The following is a 19339-nucleotide window of genomic DNA, read 5'->3' on the forward strand; positions in this document are numbered from 1 at the left end:
TTTCTTGACCTTTAATCGCAAATATCTCCATTTGGCAAATATGGACTTATCGGTTTTTGCAAACAAACTCTTCATATGTACAAATATTTTGTTATGAAACGGTTTTTATTCTACATGATATTGAAACAAAAACTTGTCTCTAACTTCTAGCACCATATGAAGGTAAGGAAATGCGACACAAAACTTTGAGAAGTCCTTTCATGCCATATGTAACTGCTGTGTCCGTTGGAGCTTGGCAGTCTCAAGACAGAAAGCTCTTGGCAGATTCAGGATTCTTCCTCACATTGTCTACTCTTAATTTCTCTTTTCTTGTTTGTTTGCACACAGAGGCGTGAGAGACAATATACGAGAAGGCATTACAGGGTTTTCAGGGTGAGTTTGAGTTCCCTCACATCCTCCCAATTCTCATTACATAACATTCCCCTTAAATGCCTCAATGATTCTTGTCTAAAAGTTTGAGAGAAATTCAAGATGACACTATCAGTACTATATTAATCCCCTTGCAGTCAATTGTTTGTGTGTGTGTGTATTATCAAATAAGCACTATGAGTATTAAGATTTATAATATTCAAAATTGGCTGTGATAATAACTACAATGTAACAGCCAATCAGTTCTGAACAATTGTTGGTTGCCTAACAACTGCCTTTTGGTAGTATTTAGTTCCTGTGAGTTTTTTTTTTTCCCATGTATTTGTTGGGGAGGGACCGTGTCACCCCCTTCTCTAGTTTCCTTCTATCAGTGTGTCATCATGACATTTACCATTTGACCCCTGACCCGACCAGTGACATTTACCATTTAACCCTTGACCTTGACCCTCACCTCGCATACAATTGTAGCTCTGCCTCCTCTTGAGGCCTTTCCAGGTTAGATTCCACCTTCCCATCATGCATCACCTTCCCATGGTGACCTGCAGCAATAATCATCAAAGAGAGATGAGGTCATGTGGCTGATTCTCTCATTTGGTGACATAAATGTATTGTTTTTTTACCGCCAAGACTTACCTAAGGTCACGTGGCGTGAACATTTCCTATGATGATCCTTGCCCTCATTCCCTACCTAAGGTCCTATGTACAGTGTGTTTAACTTGTCAAAAGTTCAAGACAAAGACACTCTAGCACAGATGGTGATTTCTCGTGTCAATGTCACAGAGTGAATTTATTATGTGAATCTTACAGTGTCAGTTTCGAGTCCCGTGTGATTGTAACGTAAAAGTCTCTGAATGGGACTATAAGATTATTGAAACATTGGCTTTTACTTGATAGCTTCAAGCCTGGACCAAGAGGTTTAATATGTACAAAGTATGTAGTACTACATGATACTCTACCCTGGAATTTTGTGTTAATCAATTTGCATTAGATCAGGCGAAATATCCTCATGGTGCACATTTTGTTGACTGGTGACAGTGATGGTCAGATGTTGTGCAAATCTTCTCTTATGCTGTATGCGAAGTGTTTTTTTCCCCCCCGGGGGGGGGGGGGGGGGGGGGGGGGTTCAGTATTGAAATGAAAGATCCTTGGTAGTCAATAACACTTGAGCGTTGAGACAGGATGCAATTTGAATATTTTCAATACAATCCCACATGTAATAGGCTGATTGTAATTCAGTTAGTTGACTGATTGTTGCAACTTGTTGGCTTTGGTTTGGCAATGCACTGATATGTCAAACTGTCTGCACAAGATGTAATTTTCTCTCTGATGTGATGTTTTTGTGATGTGTTGTTTAGTTCCTGAATTTCAGTTTAGACATTAATACTCTTTAATTTCAACTGTTGCTGTTTCCTGTGTGTGTGTGTTTTCTCTTTCTTTCTTTCTTTCTTTGAAGTAATAACGACAAAGTGTACTTGATTATGATTTCATGATTGAGTTTTTCATTTTGGGGTTTGTTTGAAAGATTTTGTTTGTTTGCTTTTTGTTTTTTTCCTGAGAATGTTTGACTAATTTTATTTCATCTCTGCATTTTCATGTTGTCCTTCCTTCTTCCATTTCTCTTTTGCCTGACTCTCATGGGGCAAACAGAGGTGTGGCTGATAAGATAGGAGAAGGCTTGTCAGGCCTACAAGAACTGACACACACAGCAGCAAGGTGCGTGGTCCTAATACCTCTGGCACGACGCAGAAATCTGGACTGGAGCTTAGATTACTAACCCCCTTAACCCTCATCTCTCTCTCTCCACCCTCTATGTCTCGCTGTACACTTGGTTTCACTGTGTATCTATAACTTGGCCTTTCCTTTGTATCCTTTAATAGTATTTTTATAGTCCATGTTGCATCCATAAACATTCAGTCCCATGCACCATGTTCACTCTCTGATTTTATTATCATCTTCCCTGCTTGTCTATGTTACCCACTACCCTTGTAGGACTGGTTTCTATCGTTCTAACTGTGTAGTTTCACTTTCGCTATGGATCATCAATGTGCTGTACATTGAGAAGTTAAAGGCAAATATCCGTTGTTACTGTGAGCAACTTTATGGAGGTTGTGCTTCACCATCATAGGAAATTTGAGTAGAGAACTTTTCGATCTTGACTATCCATGTGTGGATATAAATATATTGTATTGTATCTGAATATTGATAATTCAGATGTTAGAATGATCTTGTTTTGTATCCAAATGTATGTTTCTTAATTCAGAAAAAAAAAATTGTATGTGTCCTTTGGTTGAAGAAAATTATGAAGTTGATTCTTTCAAATAAGAAACCAGTTCTCCATCTTCTATTCACCAAAGACAAGTAATTTCCAAGGCTAGATTAGTGTTTTTTTTTCCTATGGTGCTCAAAGACCTACAATCAGTCCACTCAAACTGCTCAGCCATTTTTGCCAGCACCTACACCACTCATATCTACACCTACACCACTCATACCTACACCACTCATGCCTACACCACTCATGCCTACACCACTCATGCCTACACCTGTACCACTCCTGTCTGTACCTACACCACTCATATCTACACCAGTCCTACACCACTCATACCTACACCTACTTTTATATATCACTCATATCTACACTGTACACTTGCACCATTCTTGCTCGCCAGTCTTTTGTCATCTTTTGTGCACAACAAAGAAACATATTTTGACCTGTTTTTGTTTGTGTTTTGAAAAGTTCTTTTTTTTCAGCAGCTCCTGAAATTCTTTCTTTCAAGTGACTGACTAGTTCACTGCTTCTCTGTTTTCTTCCCTTAAAAATAAGAAAGTTGGAAGCCTGCATTGCAAGTCATTTAATTTCTACCAGCTTTATATGACAATTTTATCAGTATAAGAATAGTATCTTTTTCTTTCCTGGGAGACTTGGCAGTGTGAATGTCTTTTATACTGGCTTTCCATCAAGTTTCATAGCACATTTATTGGTTACTTCCTTTTGAAGTACAAGTAAAATTCTCTGATAAGTCTTGATATGTAAAGTCACCCAAATTGTCTTTTGTGACTATTGTACTTAACAGAGAACTTGGAAGAAGGACTGTTGTATATATCACCTGGTCTTTAGCTCTCCCTTGACCCAGAAAACTTTCTCCTTCATGTGTTTATTTCCTACCTTAATGACATTTTGTGTCTTAATGTCCTGTAATCTATATTGCTCTGGTTGCCCTTTAATTGTGCTTATAAACTTTATGCAGCTTTCGGACTGGATCATTATGCAGTGAGGAAGTTATAGATGAAATTAGTTATAGATGGCAACTTTGTTTTCTGCTGCCATCAGCTACCAATAGCTGTGCAAGAAGAGGAAAATGCTAGATAGAATCATCTCTCTTATTTAAAAAATGCCATGTTTCTTGAAATTTTGATCATTGGTATGTAAGAAAATGTGATGTGCATTTTCGATAATATCTATTTCTCTTCAAATGCCTTCCTTGCTATTCAACCTTTCAAAATTACCAGAAGTTGCAGAAATCATTCAATATTTTTTTTTTCTATGGATTCTTCAAAAGTATTGTTATAGTCTTTTGTGTATTGCTTCCTTCTTTTTTCCCATGGCATAGTGGTTGATGATTATTTATCCTCTTGTAAACAATTTAGTAGATAAATTGTACGTTGACTTTCTTTCTATCTTCTCTTAAAATGTAACCCACTGCTACCAGAGTTTCTCCTCTGTCCATCGGTTGTCTTTGCATGTGTGTTTTGTGATGTCCAAGGGATAGGTATAAATTATGGATTCAAAAAGTTTTAAAAAACACAGTGTGACCAGCATACTTGTGCTGTAGACACTCAGCTGAGACTGCATGTTGATGATAGAACTGTTTTCCCTCAAGAATTGAAAATTGAAAAAACAGCAACCCTTGTATCTTCTAGTATGTATGTGTAATGTACATGTACACTGTTCCTACACCCCTTTCCCACTGTTCCTACACCCCTTTCCCACTGGTCCTACACCCCTCTCCCGCTGGTCCTACATCCCTCTCTCACTGGTCCTACACCCCTCTCCCACTGGTCTTGCACTCCTCTCTCACTGGTACTATACCCTTCTCCCGCTGGTCTTACACCCCTCTCTCACTGGTACTACACCCCTCTCCCACTGGTCCTACACCCCTCTCCCACTAGTCCTATACCTCTCTCCCACTTGTCTTACACCCCTCTCTCACTGGTACTACACCCCTCTCTCACTGATCCTACACCCCTCTCCCACTAGTACTACACCCCTCTCCCACTGGTCCTACACCCCTCTCCCACTGGTACTACACCCCTCTCCCGCTGGTCTTACACCCTCTCTCACTGGTACTATACCCCTCTCTCACTGGTCCTACACCCCTCTCCCACTGGTCCTACACCCCTCTCCCACTGGTCCTATACCTCTTTCCCACTGGTCTTACACCCCTCTCCCACTGGTCCTACACCCCAGTGTTCCTATTTTCCCCCTTCAGTTGGTGCTCAGAATAGATTCAAGCAGTCAATGATGTAAACCCCCTCCGTATTCTTAAGTGTGTATTGTATGGTTAGTATTGGAGACCAGTTGTTGCATGTTACAGGTGTCTGAGTGGAGGAGTTTGTGTGTATTTTTGTATTGACTGTGTTTAGATTTCCCATACTGCCCTGTGATTACAAACTATAAGTGAAAATGCATCCTTCATGGAAAAGAGTCCTGGGAGCATGATAGCAGGGGTAGTTTTATTCTTTCTCCTTTCTGTTGTTGTTGCTGTATTGTTTGTAAGGGGGAGTGGTATTGTTTTCAGCATGAGAAGCTCTACTCGTCTTCCTGTTTGGTGTCAATGTTCCTGAATCGATCCACCTCTCTATAAAGTTGTGGGAAGAGGAAACTTTGCAACACTTGAGTGTGTTTTCAGGAATTCTAATTTGATGGGTATCCCAGACTAATGACAGTGACAGATAAATAGGATGAACACACATTATGGGATGTTTCCCTGATGTTATACCTCAAGTAGATGACTCTGCATTGATAACAGGCACCTCAACCCTACACTGGATATCAAGTAGTTGACGAGGCTGACTATTTTAACATGTACAGTACCTTTGCCCTGAGGGAAGTTCGTTGTCGGTGTTTACACGTGATCATATATTCACATGATGTGAAGCAAGGATAAGGCAGGTCGGAATAACACCATGTCTGCCTGGTTGTCTGAAATAATGTACTGATACTAAGATTCTTTATCCACCACAGTCATTTGTTTGTTTGTGTGTTTGTTTGTTTCTTTGTTTGTGGGTTTTTTTAGACTGTTGGAGAAGGTAGAAAGAGATAGAATGCTTGAAAGCATTGCTACAATCTTCACAAGTGAACACTTCTATGTGATATCTGGTCTTTCAGTGTTATTTAAATCCTTGTAGCAGTACATACAATGTAGATAGTAATACACTGTAGTATTAAAGCATTCCAGTCTTTAATGGCTGCATTCTGCAATCTCACTGCGATTTCCTTTCCTCAACAAATTTTCACTGATTTCTCTCGCCTGTGTGCTTCCTGCAACTACATTTGTACTATAGAGACAAAAAGGAAGTGAAATGATTAATTGACCCCTGTTGAGATGGCTGTTGGGATGATTAGTTAGTGTATGTAGACATGAATGTTAACACCAGGAGTGGAATCATATTAAAGCTCCAATACCTTTCCTGATTTGTCAATGTCATGTCTCAAGAGGCGATATCTTATGTAGTCGGTAGAGGGGAACGTGAGAGTGTAACATCATAAAGAAGTAATATTTTATTCTTGCATGGCACTAACCCCAAATCCCGGTGATGTAAAAAATATTTATGGGCAACCCAATGAAGAAGTGGGGTAATTTTTTGGCTAGATTTCATCATGTAACCAATAGATGGTAGCTCGAAAAGAGCAGCTGAATCTCTGTCTACTGGAAGTAATCTGTGAAGTATCTATCACTCATCTTGGCTAAATATCCATCAGATATCTTACTTTACCATCATATGATATTTTGACACATGGCCATTTTACTTCTGTAATGCACACAACAGTTTTATTTGACTGTAATTGCCTCAAAAAGCTGATAAGCAACATAAGTTTATAATGCTTACATCAGTAGTCACCTCCAATTTTTCTGTTTTAGTTGCTGTTTTGGTAATACAAAGAGAAATTGTACATTCACCAGTAGTGTTGCATTCAGTGCAGCTTAATAACATAAGAAGAAATTTATCTGTATCCATCGGTGCTTACATTTGTTTTTCCAAAGCAATCATTTTGCTTTCAGTGCTCAAGATAATGAATGCTTGGTAGTGAAAACAATCCAAGTTTTTTTATTAGTTTGAGATGATGCACAGCCACTGCAATTTGAATGCTTAGCCAAAAGAAATGCTTAAACCATTGTTCTATTAATAAGAACCCCTGTCATTTGCACTCTGCTATTCTGTTTTGATAGTTGAATTTATTGTAAGAATGTGGTCACTGGTTTTTTTTATTTATTTTTTTTAGTGTATTACTAGTAGTTGTGATTGCTGCCCCCATTGTTGACATCATGTACAGGATGTCAAGAGATCAACCCCTACTGGAATGCATTTGAAACCAATGTGAATAACGTGATTCCAAATATCTCATATCATTGTTCCTCAGTGGCTTGTTGTCAACCCTTTGTTGTAACAAATGTGATGAATTATATTGTTTTGGTGCAATTTGTCATGAAACTGGCTTTGATTTTTGTCATCATGTGCTAATATAAAAGACATTCAAACAGAGTTTGATACTTCTTCTGAAGTCAGTCACCTGTACAAAATTTTGCTAAGTGACACAAAGTCCAGGACAAATCAGACCAGGCATTTAGATTCAGGGTCTAATCCTTTAATATCTTTTCTCTTTTGTCTTTGAAGTGCAATGGTATCCAAACCAAAGGAGTTTGCCAGCAAGTTCAAGAATAAATTTGGCAGCGCAGACAATCTAGATAGTATAAGTAAGTAAACATTTACTGCTTTCTTTGAACAAGCTGCTTTTCTTGCCTATCTTGAATTTTAATTTGTTATATCTCTGAAAACATCCATGAGCTGACAGAACATTTGTTTTCCTTGTGCTATTCTTAGTTATTATTGATATTTGAGATGTTGAGGACATTCAGAGATTAAAGAGATACATGTACACAGGCCCTACTTTAATAGTGAATTCATTTTTTTTTAAAGAGAAGTATAAAGACTGTTTCTAACAGTTGTGTCCTTGTTGCATTTCTAGGTAGTAATATGTTTGTTGGTATCCTTGCTATCATTATCTCTGTTACTACTTTCATCCATTTTTTTTTTTCACTTGTAAGGCAAAGCAAAAACAAGTGTAGCCATGCATACTGCATTAGTAAACATAACTTCTATGATTATCTTCTTATTTTTTTTTTCTGTTGAATACTGTATGCTGGTGTCTGACTTTGAATCCTATTGTCTTGTTTCAGATGACGAAGACGACCAGAATTCTGTCGGCGTCCACAATAAATCCAAGAGTAGCTGGTTTGCTCCTTTACCAGTCGATGCATTGTAAGTTTAGTTTTCTGGCATGTTTATGATAGATGATCCACTCATAAACTGGTTTCATATTAAATGTTTTGGTCAAAAGAAAAATAATGGTAATCACTTTCAAGTTCAAGAGGATGGTGGACATCATTTCCTCATTAATCACGAGTGTGTGGTTGAGAGAAAGAGGGAGGAAAACAGAAAGACAGATTGAAACATAACAATGATGAAAAGGGATGGTCAGGAGGTTTTGTAGCTTAAACAAGCACTTTGAAGTGTTACTGGTATGTTGTGAGGTTTGTTATCAAGCAGCATAAATCATTCTCAGACCTGTATTTCCCTGGTTAGACCATCCTGCTCTCCCAGGGCCAGGATTTCACAGAAAATTTAACTCCCATCTTGTGTAACTGCCAGCCAAGGTCTGTAAACACAAGTCATGTAAGATGGAATGCTACATTTGACACTGACGTTCAAATAAAAACTTCTGTCATGCTAAATTCAGAACTAGTAGGATAAAGAGTGTATTCTGATTTGTTTTGTTCCTGACACTGAATAAATATGCATTCCTTTTATAAATTGTAGAGCTCATGATTGGGTAATGATGGTTGCTTAGAATCAGAGCTTATGAATAGTTTAAGTCTGAAGCACTCGGAGGGTTGCTGAATTGACTTTGCTTGACATTTCCCACAGACACAAGTCGGCCAGCGATGGTGATGAAACATGTAGTTTGACCTCTGGGTCAGGGGCCAATGGTCATCCGTTGCTAGGACACGACGACATCGAACACCCTCTGGCAGGCGCCGTCAACAAACTCCAGAGGACCGTCCAGGAACTGACCGCCAACCAGACCAGACTACAGCAGAGCTTAGAAGATTTACAGGTGAGTACTTCTCTTACCATCCTTACAATTTTGATGGGATCTCCAAGGAAAAGGAGATTTTTGTATGTTTCACACATGAAATGGACAGCATTCTGGTTGAAATTTTGATATCCTGATTAGCAGACATGTTGTCAAAGGCTGTGTGCTGGTAGTAAATTAAGTATGCTTGAATCCAGTTACTGAGAAATTTTGTCTTCTTGGCACTTTAATTAATTCTTTTACAAAATTGGTAGATGAGGTTTGGTATGTAACAATCTGTATGTATTACACTGTGATGAAAGCCCAAAACTTTCTGCCAAAGCCATAATTTGATCTGTAAGTTTTAGCAGAATACCAAGTTAGGATAAGGTCATACTATTGTTATTTTCCTATACTGGCTCTGTTTTTTTTTTTTTTTGGCCACATCACAATGTTAGAGCAAAGTTGACTGGCTTAGGATGGCAATACTGCATGCTTTGCTTGAATGCAAATAAATTTCTAACCAGAATCACTTTAACCCTGAACAGGCAGGGCCTATTAGGCTATATATTGAGGGGGCTGATTCCGGCACCCCCTCCCCTGGGATCTCAGCCATCGGTGGTGCGATTGTGACAAAGTTTGGCATGTGCGACACTGACGTCGTAATCTACAATTGTGTACTTGTACAAGATTGTGACCTAAAATTTCAAATTATTGCGCGAATCAGAGGGGCGGGGCGGATTCCGCCCCTGGTCCTTTTAGGGTTAAGGAAATCATATGCATGGGATATATATGTGCCTTTGAGTTGTTTTGTGTTTGTGCATGTTACTCTCTCCCCCTTCATTTTACTGCTCCTCTCACCACTCCACACCACTTCTCTCCTCTCCCTCCCTACCGTCCACCAGAACCAACTCCAGCACCACCAGCAGTACTTCAGCCAGTCGTTCCAGGAAGAGCGCTACCGGTCAGAGAGACTTGAGGAACAGCTGACCGACCTGACAGACCTCCACACCCATGCCATGAATAACTTACAGCAGGAGTTAGGCTCAGTCCAGGAGAGGTTGGAGTACCGCATGGAGGAGAGGAGCAGGGACTACATCGACTCCGTGGAGCAGTGCCAAACTAGAGTGAGTCCAGGGCACCATTTCATAAAAAGTTGATAGGATTGCAACTCTTGCTGGAATGAAAATTGTCATGGTAATGATAAGAATCCAGCATCCTGATTGGCTGTTGCTATGGGAATTTGCCATTCCAGCAAGAGTTGATATCCTAACATCTTTTATGAAATGGGGCCCAGGTCTAGCTTCTCTTTCATTTACTGAGTAGGATCAAATGAAGACCTGGTCCTAGAGATCGCAAAAATGCAGTGCCCCGTGAGGATGGGTCAAGGTGTCCTTGTTCAGTGGTTACGGGAAAGGTCAATTGAGGACAAGGTCCCTGAAAACAACTTTCACTCAGTGGTAAACAGGAAATGGGTCCAGGTCTTGCTTTTGTCTCATAAACTGTGGAAACTGAAACAAAGACCAGGTCATAGAAATGTCCATATTAGGGAGCTTTAGATTTTGACGCGCGGACGTTCAGAGGGAAAAAAACATGTTCTGAGCATGCGCAGAAGCGCCCGTCAAGTCGATCTATTTTTAGCTTGCGTCGCCTGAGTTTTTCACTACGCGTCCTGGACTATTTTTATGTCCGCACAGTTTGCAACGTAGAGAACTACTTCATGCACTGATCATATGGGGGCGCCATTTTATTTTTTATACGTTGCGTCCCAGCGTAATCTAAAGCTACTTTTCAACACGACGCAGAGGAGAGAACGTCCAGCGCACTCGTCGTCTCAAACGTCCGCGCGTCAAAATCTAAAGCTCCCTAAAGATGGGGTTGGGTCTAGTACTTTGTATCTAATGGGAAAATAAGACGGCTCACAAAATATAAGATCCAGGAAGACAGCCTTGTTTAGTGCCATACAAACCTCATAGTCTTCATTCTCTATCATCACATGAGGTCATAATTACAAAGTCTAGGATCCAAAAGACATTTTTTATTCATTTTTGTTTTCATTTTTGAAACAAAAAATGCTGTCCCAGTTATTTGAGAGTTGCTAAGTATTTGTATTGTCTGAATGAAGATGTACATGATTGCAAAATTGTAACTGGAATGTTTGCAATTGAAACTGCTATATAAAAAAAAACACACACACACAAAGAAAATGATAAGGAAATGAGGGAAATTTTTTCATTTAAACTTCAAGAATATTCCTTGTTATGTAACAAGTGATGTACACTGGGAAGGTTTTGTTTTGCTCTATGTGGTGATGGACTTACTTTAAAATGTTTATGATGGTACATTGTACACCTGTTTTGCGATAAAACTCCTCCCAATATTTATTGATGTATGCGCACACAGAAAACAGCTGTCAGTGGTTGCATTTGACCTTTGATCTTTGACCTGACCTCTCCATCACACCAATCATGTTTCCTCTGTGATTCAGATATCCAAGATAGAACTTGCCCAGCAACATCAACAGGTCATCACCCTCGAGGGCTACGAGAACGCCAACGCAAGGGCGCTCTTATCCAAATTCATCAACGTCATTTTACTGGTCCTAGCCGTCATCCTTGTCATTCTCTCCAATGCAGTCAACCTTGTCTCACCGCTAGTACAAACGAAGTGAGTCCATGGTGGAGGCAGTGTTAGATACTATATAAGCTATTATTTTCGGGAGGGTTTAATTTTTGCGATTTCGCGAATCACATCTGGATTGTGAATGAAACAACACACTCAGGAAAATGTCTCAGTGCACTTGGGTGATAGTGCATTTACTTCAGCGTCCGCGTCAATTCGCGAAAGTGTCTATGACCTCCTCATCCGCAAAAATAACAGGGTATACTGTAGAGCTTGTAACATGTTGGCTTGTAGGATGTTGTGGAAATAATTGTATTCGTGAAGCCAGCCTTAGCCTTTAAGGGATGGTATAGTGTTGATAGAGATGAGGGTTGAGCTTTTATTTTTTTTTTTTGTGAGATACTGAGAAGCCACAAATGAAATAGTACGATTGATTTTAAGAGGAATTCAAAGTTTATAGATGAAAACTGGTTTTGAAATGGCTGAGATATCCCACCTTTTATCAGGTTACGTTTGTTTGGATATCTCAGCCATTTCAAACCAATTTTCGTCAAATAAACTTTGAATCCCACTTAGAATTACATCCTCCTTCATATTTCATTAGAGGTTGTCATTATCTCACAAAAGAAGTTGAAAACCTGAAGTCCCATCTTAACCTAAACTGTAACATTCCTTCAATCAGAGCAGGCATACTATCTAGAAAACTTGTAATGTCGTAGTATATACATGGCTGGTTAGGAATGCTTTGTGTTAGCTGTATCAAAGGGATATGCAAAATGCAACCCTGAAAGAGGAAAGTCAGCACTCATAATAATGTTGAAGCTGTTATTTTTGCAAGCGTTTAATTTTTGCAAATTTCATGAATCAGTGTTGGGCTGCAAATTCAACAACACGCGAACGTGTCGTCATGCGCTATGGTAATAATGCACTTAATACAACGACATGATTGTGTCAATTCACGAAAGCAACATCTTACGAAAATGTGCGTTATCTCTTCATTCGTGAAAATAACAGCTGATACAGTAATCAGAGCAGGTGATATAAGGAACAACTTGAGAGGTTTCTTTTCTTTTTCTTTTTTGTTCGTCTGGAAAACAAAAATTGCAAAGCATGAAATCATGTTGGTAGCGTTCAGCAAAAGAATGAATAGAAATGACTGTCACTGACTACATTGTATGTCTCATTTTCAGCTTCCTCACCGTGATCTTTTTCCTTTCTACTCCACCCAGATCTCGTCTCCTCATCACACTAACCATTGGAGCCGGCCTCTTTTATCTCTGGCAACAGCGAGAGATGATCGATGGGGCTCGAAGAAACTTTAGCGACAACTACCTGCAATATTTAACTTTTTTTAATCGATGACAGGAGGCAATTCCATCCCACACGTGGACACTCAGGTGGGACTACATGACAAACGCAAACTGCAAGTAATCTTTTCTGATCACTATTGTGGGAATCAGCATGATTGGCCTCTACGGTGTGAGGATGCATGTGCTGGTTTTATGGAAGAGATTGACCATGCATCAATGTGAATAGGTCGGACCAATACAATATTTAATGAACATCATTCTTTCCTATGACTGGGACTAATGACTGAGTCAGTTTGGGAAGCCGGTATGTGTACATGATATTAAAGCAAGTATTCCAATCATCACACATCTTGGACCAGACCAAACTGGACAAAGCCTACTATGACAGCGAAGAGAGAAATTTTCCAAGTTTGTGTCCGAGAGATTCCTCGTTGAAGTGCAGCCTGAGATCACATGACAGTCACATGACCTGCATGGCTAGCCTTGCGTCAAGGCTGGATGTTCCTGGCTGTCTGGCTTTGGATACAACTTTGTCGAGAGACGTGTCTGAAACGATAAGACTCATCTTTAGCAATGTGCAAACTACATTCAAGATTCTCCATTGTACGCAATTTTGTGTTTGCACATTTCTGTCTTTTTTTTTTCTCTCTCTCTCTCTTATGTGGTAGTTTTCCACATTTAAAGAGAATGATACACTGCAGAGAGAAATATAGTTCTGTGTTTGATTGAAATACACTGCTGTGTAGAAGCTGCAGAATTGAGGCTGGCTGTCATGTTCGTTCTCCTTTGGGAATGTTGAGGTCATTTTTTTTTCCATTTTCCATCGAGAATAATTGAGAATGTTTACTGTCATATTTGTGAAGGGACATAATGGTGATTATATGTCATACAAGAGGACTGCTTAAATACAAATGATATGGCATCAAATGCCACAATATCTCACAGGTAACATCCTGTCATAAAATTGGTAATTATCCACATAGTGTTCTTGGTTCCACTCTCCTTGCTCCAGATCACACCCTGAGGTCTAAGACGACACCCTAAATTTGATGATAGTTCATGGTGCCGTATCCAAGTCTCTTGGTGTTCAGAATGTGCTGATATAATGTTCCATATTTCTCTGTAAAGAATACGTTGCAAACAATTGTGATATTGGGAAAGGGGTTGTGATGTGTTCTAGGAGTTCGGGAATACAGCAGACTGGAAAATTTGTTCTGTGTTGAAAGCATTCGGACGAAGTCAGAGTTGTCATATGTTGAGTGTATTCATTCTGTCTGCTTTCCTTGATGTTTTAAGGTAAATGTGATATCGTCTTACTGGTAGACTTCATAATGCTGTTTTAAAGTTTCTTTTTATTTCAACTTTTCCATTCATGCACTTCCACAAACACAATTTTCCTCTTTCTTTGCGTTCTTCCTTTTGATCTGATGTTTTAAGTGATATCTGACCAGTACATGTACTTAGTCCCACATTCTCTATTCCATGTATGTTTATTTCTGCTTGCAACTCAATGTAGAAATTCGACCATTGTATAATCAGGCCAACTAGAGAAGATAAACTGTTTGAATTTTTTTAAAGTCCAGAATTACCAGATTTAATGTAATTTTGTTGGATATGACAAACTGTTTTACCATTCTTTGGTATTGTACATTGTATACTTCATCCGACCTTTGGTTTGTGCACAAGAGATTGTAATCCTTATTTGTAAGCTGTGTAGCTTCCTAAACCTTAATGAGTAGATTACACTAGATCCCAGAATCACCTGCCTAAAAGTGTCTACCATGATACATTGTAGTTTGGGACCATGTACCTTAAAGTTCTCCCTTTAATGGCCTAAGTATCATCTCTTTTCAGTGGATGGCATCATCTTTTCTCAAGACCAAGGGTGCGTTCAAGCACTCTCCTAAAAGGAACCGAACCGTACCCGCGCCAGAGGAGCGCTCAAACACTCCTAAAGTGTACCGTACCAAACAAGTGGATCACCTCCCAATGTGCTCCAAAAGTGCACCAAAAGTGTACCAAAGTTCGCATGTGGATAATAACATATGCACACACATACGTCATAATACAAAGTGTTCATTCTCTTTGTTCGGAACATCTGCAAGTAGCTTAAGTGCGCCATGTGAATGACGCTGTTGCTACAAAATGTGTGACCCCTCTAAAAATAACTCATGAGGTACACTTTGTCTAGAGAGCACTCGAACACTCCAAATCTGGTACAGTTCGGTACAGATTGCTTTCGTTCAGTTCGCTTTGGTTTGCTTATGAGCGCTTGAAAGTACCTGTGGTGTCTCCCAAGGTGAATGTTCATGGATGATTTTAGTCTTATCTCATTTTTCCCCCACGGTAGTTTGCAAAATAGTTGCTATTGCTCCTTCCAAGTGGGCTGATATCAAACCCTGAATATCATTACCAAAAATGGGATCCAAGCACACTAGAAGCAAAGGGGAATTATGTATAGGCAAAAAAAAGGGATGCTAAATATTTGTAAACTCCTACAAGTGTTTGTTTTATATTGTACATGATTTCGCAGACATGGATATTACACTGTCGGAATTCTCCGCTGCATGTATTCTATGCACCTGTAGCAATCATGACGCCAGTGGAAACCGCCCCTCTACCCATGACTCGTGTTTAAAGGGATGGTACAGTATTGGTGGAGATGAGAATTGGGCTTTTAACTTTTGCGAGATACCAAAAAAAAAACACTTATGATATAGTACAGAACATACCATTTTAAGGAATTCAAAGTTTATTTGATGAAAATCGGGTTTGGAATAACTGAAATATCCAAAAACAAGTAAAACAAAGCGATCGTAATAAAGTGTGGGTCCCACACTTTATTAGAATCGCTTTTTTTGGATATCTCAGCCATTTCAAAACCAATTTTCATCAAATAAACATTGAATTCCTCATAGAATTACATACTCTTTCATATTTCATAAGAGGTTTCTCATTATCTCACCAAAAAATGTTAGAAACCTGAAATTAGGTCTCAACCAAAACTATACAATCCCTTTAACCTTCAAAGAGTAAAAGAAGTGAGAAATACAAGACGTTTCAGCCAATGTACAAACGATTACACTTTACATCATGGGAAATGTGCATGCATCTGGCCTTCAAATTGAGCTTAAACAGAAAAGACTTGCAACATTCACCATTGGTGTATATTTGAATAGGCTGGGCTGAATTTTATCCCAATACAGACTGTACTATTTGAACTTCTCGCATGATTAATCTTTAATGTCTATTCTTGGGAAAGCTCTTAGTGTGTGTGTGTGATAATATCATTTGCTGCACAGAAATAGATCTTTATCTTTATAGTACTGTAAAAGTGGATAATTTTACCTGAGTAATTTTTCGTGCTGCGCGGGGTAAGAAGAATTTCATGTCTTTTTAACTCTGTGGAATCAGGACATTAATTACTGGAACATACATATCGTCGCTGGGGTGACAAGACCTTGTATCTCAAATTTTGGTGAAAATGACTTTTTTGCATTAGTGGTCAAATAATCGGTTAAGTGATGTCCTGTCCAAATCCCAACTGTCTTACCCCAAAAATGAAGCCCATGGCATGTCAAAGGAACGGCTATCCCATTCAGTATAGTGCTTTGACCGCCATGTTTTTTGACTCTCCTGAACATTTGACATTTTTGAGATACGAGGTCTTGTCGCCCCAGCGACGATATATGGCATGCAAAAATACATGCGTGCCTTTATTTTTTGTCCTGGCTTCTGGTTGCGTGAAATGCATGAAATTTCCTGACATTAAAAATATTCACTTTTACAGTAGTTGATACTCTGTGAACCTTTATTGTTGAGTTTATACAGCTTAAACACAAATATTTTTTTCTGGATAAATCAAGATATATTTATTGTTTCACATCTTACTACCTTACTACTTTATCAAAAATAAGAAGAGTAAACTGAAATTTTCTCAGAGTCATTACTCTTTATGATTTTGCCAAGAATGCATTTTTAGATATGGATGAATATTTCATCTTAAAAGGAGTCATACAACAGATTACAATCTTAATTTGCCATCTGACCAGAATGTCGCTAGTGTGAGTCAGTGCAGCAGATATCTCAAACAGATGTTAAGTTTGTTTTTTAACTCTTTATGTGCCATGATCGTACGCCCGACTCAGTCGATGGCATGCCAACTTTGCATATTCTGTTCAAATGCACAAATAGACCGGGGGCCCAGAAGATTTATTCAGCTGAAAAGGGTCACACTTTTTAATGGTCTCATCGTATAAGGATGTGTTCAAGGGTCAATAAAATGAATTGCTGGCAAGTCACATCCTGTACCGTAAGCCTAGGGACCACAAAAAGGGACCCCGAAAAATCGATTTATTCAGCCGAAGGGGGTCACGGACAAAAGTTGGTGGATATTGTTCCTTTGGGTGTACTTATCATGAAAACAGCAATGCCAGCTATTTTATCCTGTACGGGGCCCCAGACAGTAGCCCCAAAGGGCCCCACATATATGGTGTTATTCAGCTGAAAAGGGTCACGGCTAATTTCTTTTGCAATGGAAGTAGTTCCCATCAGAGATATCCAAAACACCAATGCCAGCTATTTTATCCTGTACGGGGCCCCAGACAGTAGCCCCAAAGGGCCCCACCCTCCATAGGCCTACGTACAAACACACACAAACATTGATTTTATTCAGCTGAAAAGAGTCATGGCTACTTTCTTTTGCAATTGGAAGTAGTAGGCATACTCATCAGAGATATCCAAAACACTAAAGCCAGTTATTTTATCCTGTGCGGGGTCCCAGACTGCAGCCCCAAAGTGCACCCCCCCCACACACACACACATACACATTAGTTTCATTCAGCCAAAAAAATTTCTTGTGCAACGGAAGTATATACCCATCAGAGATATCGAAAGCACCAAAGCCAGTTATTTTATCCTGTACGGGGCCCTAGACAGTAGCCCCAAAGTGCCCCCCCCCTCTCCACATATACACACACACATACACAAACACACACGCACACACGCACACAAACACACACACACACACACACACACACACATTAGTTTCATTCAGCTGAAAAGGGTCACGGCTACTTTCTTTTGGATTGGAAGTAGTACCCATCAGAGATATCCAAAATACCAAAGCCAGTTATTTTATGCAGTACGGGGCCCCGGACAGTATAGCCCCAAACACGGGTAATTTCTTTTGCACTGGAAGAAGTACTTATCAAAGATATTCAACACACCAAGGCTAGTTATTTTATCTTGTAGGCCTACAGAGCCCCAGACAGTAGCTCCAAAGTGTCCCATCCATTATACATGTACTGTAAATCAGCTAGAAATGGTCTTACAAATTCTTTTGTAACGTAAATATCAGGGCCTACTGAACAGGGATATCACAAACACCAAAGCAAGCCATCTTATCCTGTGTACGGGGTCCTACAGGTTACAGTAGCAAAACTCCCAAGAAATTTGCATAGGAAGCATACTTCTGTATAGTGCACAACCGAGATGACCATCTGTATCTGTATGGTTTAGTCAGCAAAATGTCCAGGAAGACACATCCACGCTAACTTGTAGAGAAGCACTACGTGTGGATAGAGCGCGACTATTGAAATTGCATCAAATTTTGCTTGAACAGGGACAATGATGGGCATTGAACCACTGCGTTGGGGAGTTGGTTCCAGTCTTTAACAGTCGTTATGAAGAAGGAATCCCGGAAAACTGTAGCTCTGTGTCGTTGTTGAATAAATTTTTGATTATTGCCTCTGGTGTCACGTGCGTTGGGTTGGACATAATTATATAGGGGGACGTTGACTAAACCGTTTTTCATTTTGTACAACATGCAAAGCCTCTGATGCTTTCTCCTTGTCTGGAGCGATTCCCAGCCCAATTCGGATAATGCCCTAGTAACAGATCCCTCTTCCCTGGTATAGGTGTTCGTGCAGAATCTGGCTGCCTGCCGTTGGATTCGCTCGAGAGAATTAATGGAGTGTTTAGTGGTAGGGTCCCAGACGGATGATGCGTATTCGAGTATGGGTCTCACTAGGGCCAGATATGTAGCAGATTTCACTTTCGTATCACAGTTCCATAGGTTTCTGCGGATGACATTCTGCACATTTTGGGCTTTCTTAAGAACTTGCTGAACATGGGGGTTCCAGTTTAGGGTGTTGGATAAGGTGATGCCCAGATAGGGGTGGGACGAAACACTCTTCAATTCGGAATTACAAAATTGATATATGTTGTGGGGAGGATTTCTCTTGCCAAAAGTAATAGTACAACATTTAGATGGGTTGAAGTTCATTAGCCAGGTGTCCTGCCAGTTTTCCAGTGATTTTAGGTCATCCTGAAGAATACCGACATCTTGGGAAGGTGAGATGGGTGAATAAAGCAGACAATCGTCAGCAAATAGTCTGGCTTTAGAAGAAACAGCATTTGGTAAATCGTTTATATATAACAGGAACCATAGAGGACCAGTGACTGTGCCTTGAGGTACACCTGAGGTGACGCTCGCAGATGAAGAGGAATGACCGTTCAGGACAACTCGTTGGGTGCGATTGGTGAGAAAATTCCGGACCCACGTGGATATCTCACCGTCAAGACCATAATATTTCAATTTAGAGATGAGTCGGCGGTGTGGAACCTTATCAAAGGCTTTGGTGAAGTCTAACAGTGCCGCATCAACCAAGTTGTTTTTATTCAA

The 19339-nt window shown here is 39.7% G+C and overlaps 1 protein-coding gene across 1 annotated transcript in view; it reads left to right on the forward strand.

Moving 5' to 3' along the window:
• LOC140239403 (transmembrane and coiled-coil domains protein 2-like) overlaps positions 1-14621 on the forward strand; it is a 114794-nt gene extending 100173 nt beyond the window's left edge. The window contains exons 7-14 of the mRNA XM_072319242.1: positions 328-372; positions 2017-2082; positions 7264-7343; positions 7827-7908; positions 8575-8764; positions 9628-9849; positions 11211-11389; positions 12574-14621. Coding sequence (XP_072175343.1) covers positions 328-372; positions 2017-2082; positions 7264-7343; positions 7827-7908; positions 8575-8764; positions 9628-9849; positions 11211-11389; positions 12574-12706 — 997 coding nt within the window. The 3' untranslated portion in view covers positions 12707-14621. The remainder of the gene's footprint in view (positions 1-327; positions 373-2016; positions 2083-7263; positions 7344-7826; positions 7909-8574; positions 8765-9627; positions 9850-11210; positions 11390-12573) is intronic.
• Positions 14622-19339: the final 4718 nt, after the last annotated feature.

The sequence above is a fragment of the Diadema setosum genome, chromosome 16, assembly GCF_964275005.1.
Source record: "Diadema setosum chromosome 16, eeDiaSeto1, whole genome shotgun sequence".
Lineage (NCBI taxonomy): Eukaryota > Metazoa > Echinodermata > Echinoidea > Diadematoida > Diadematidae > Diadema > Diadema setosum.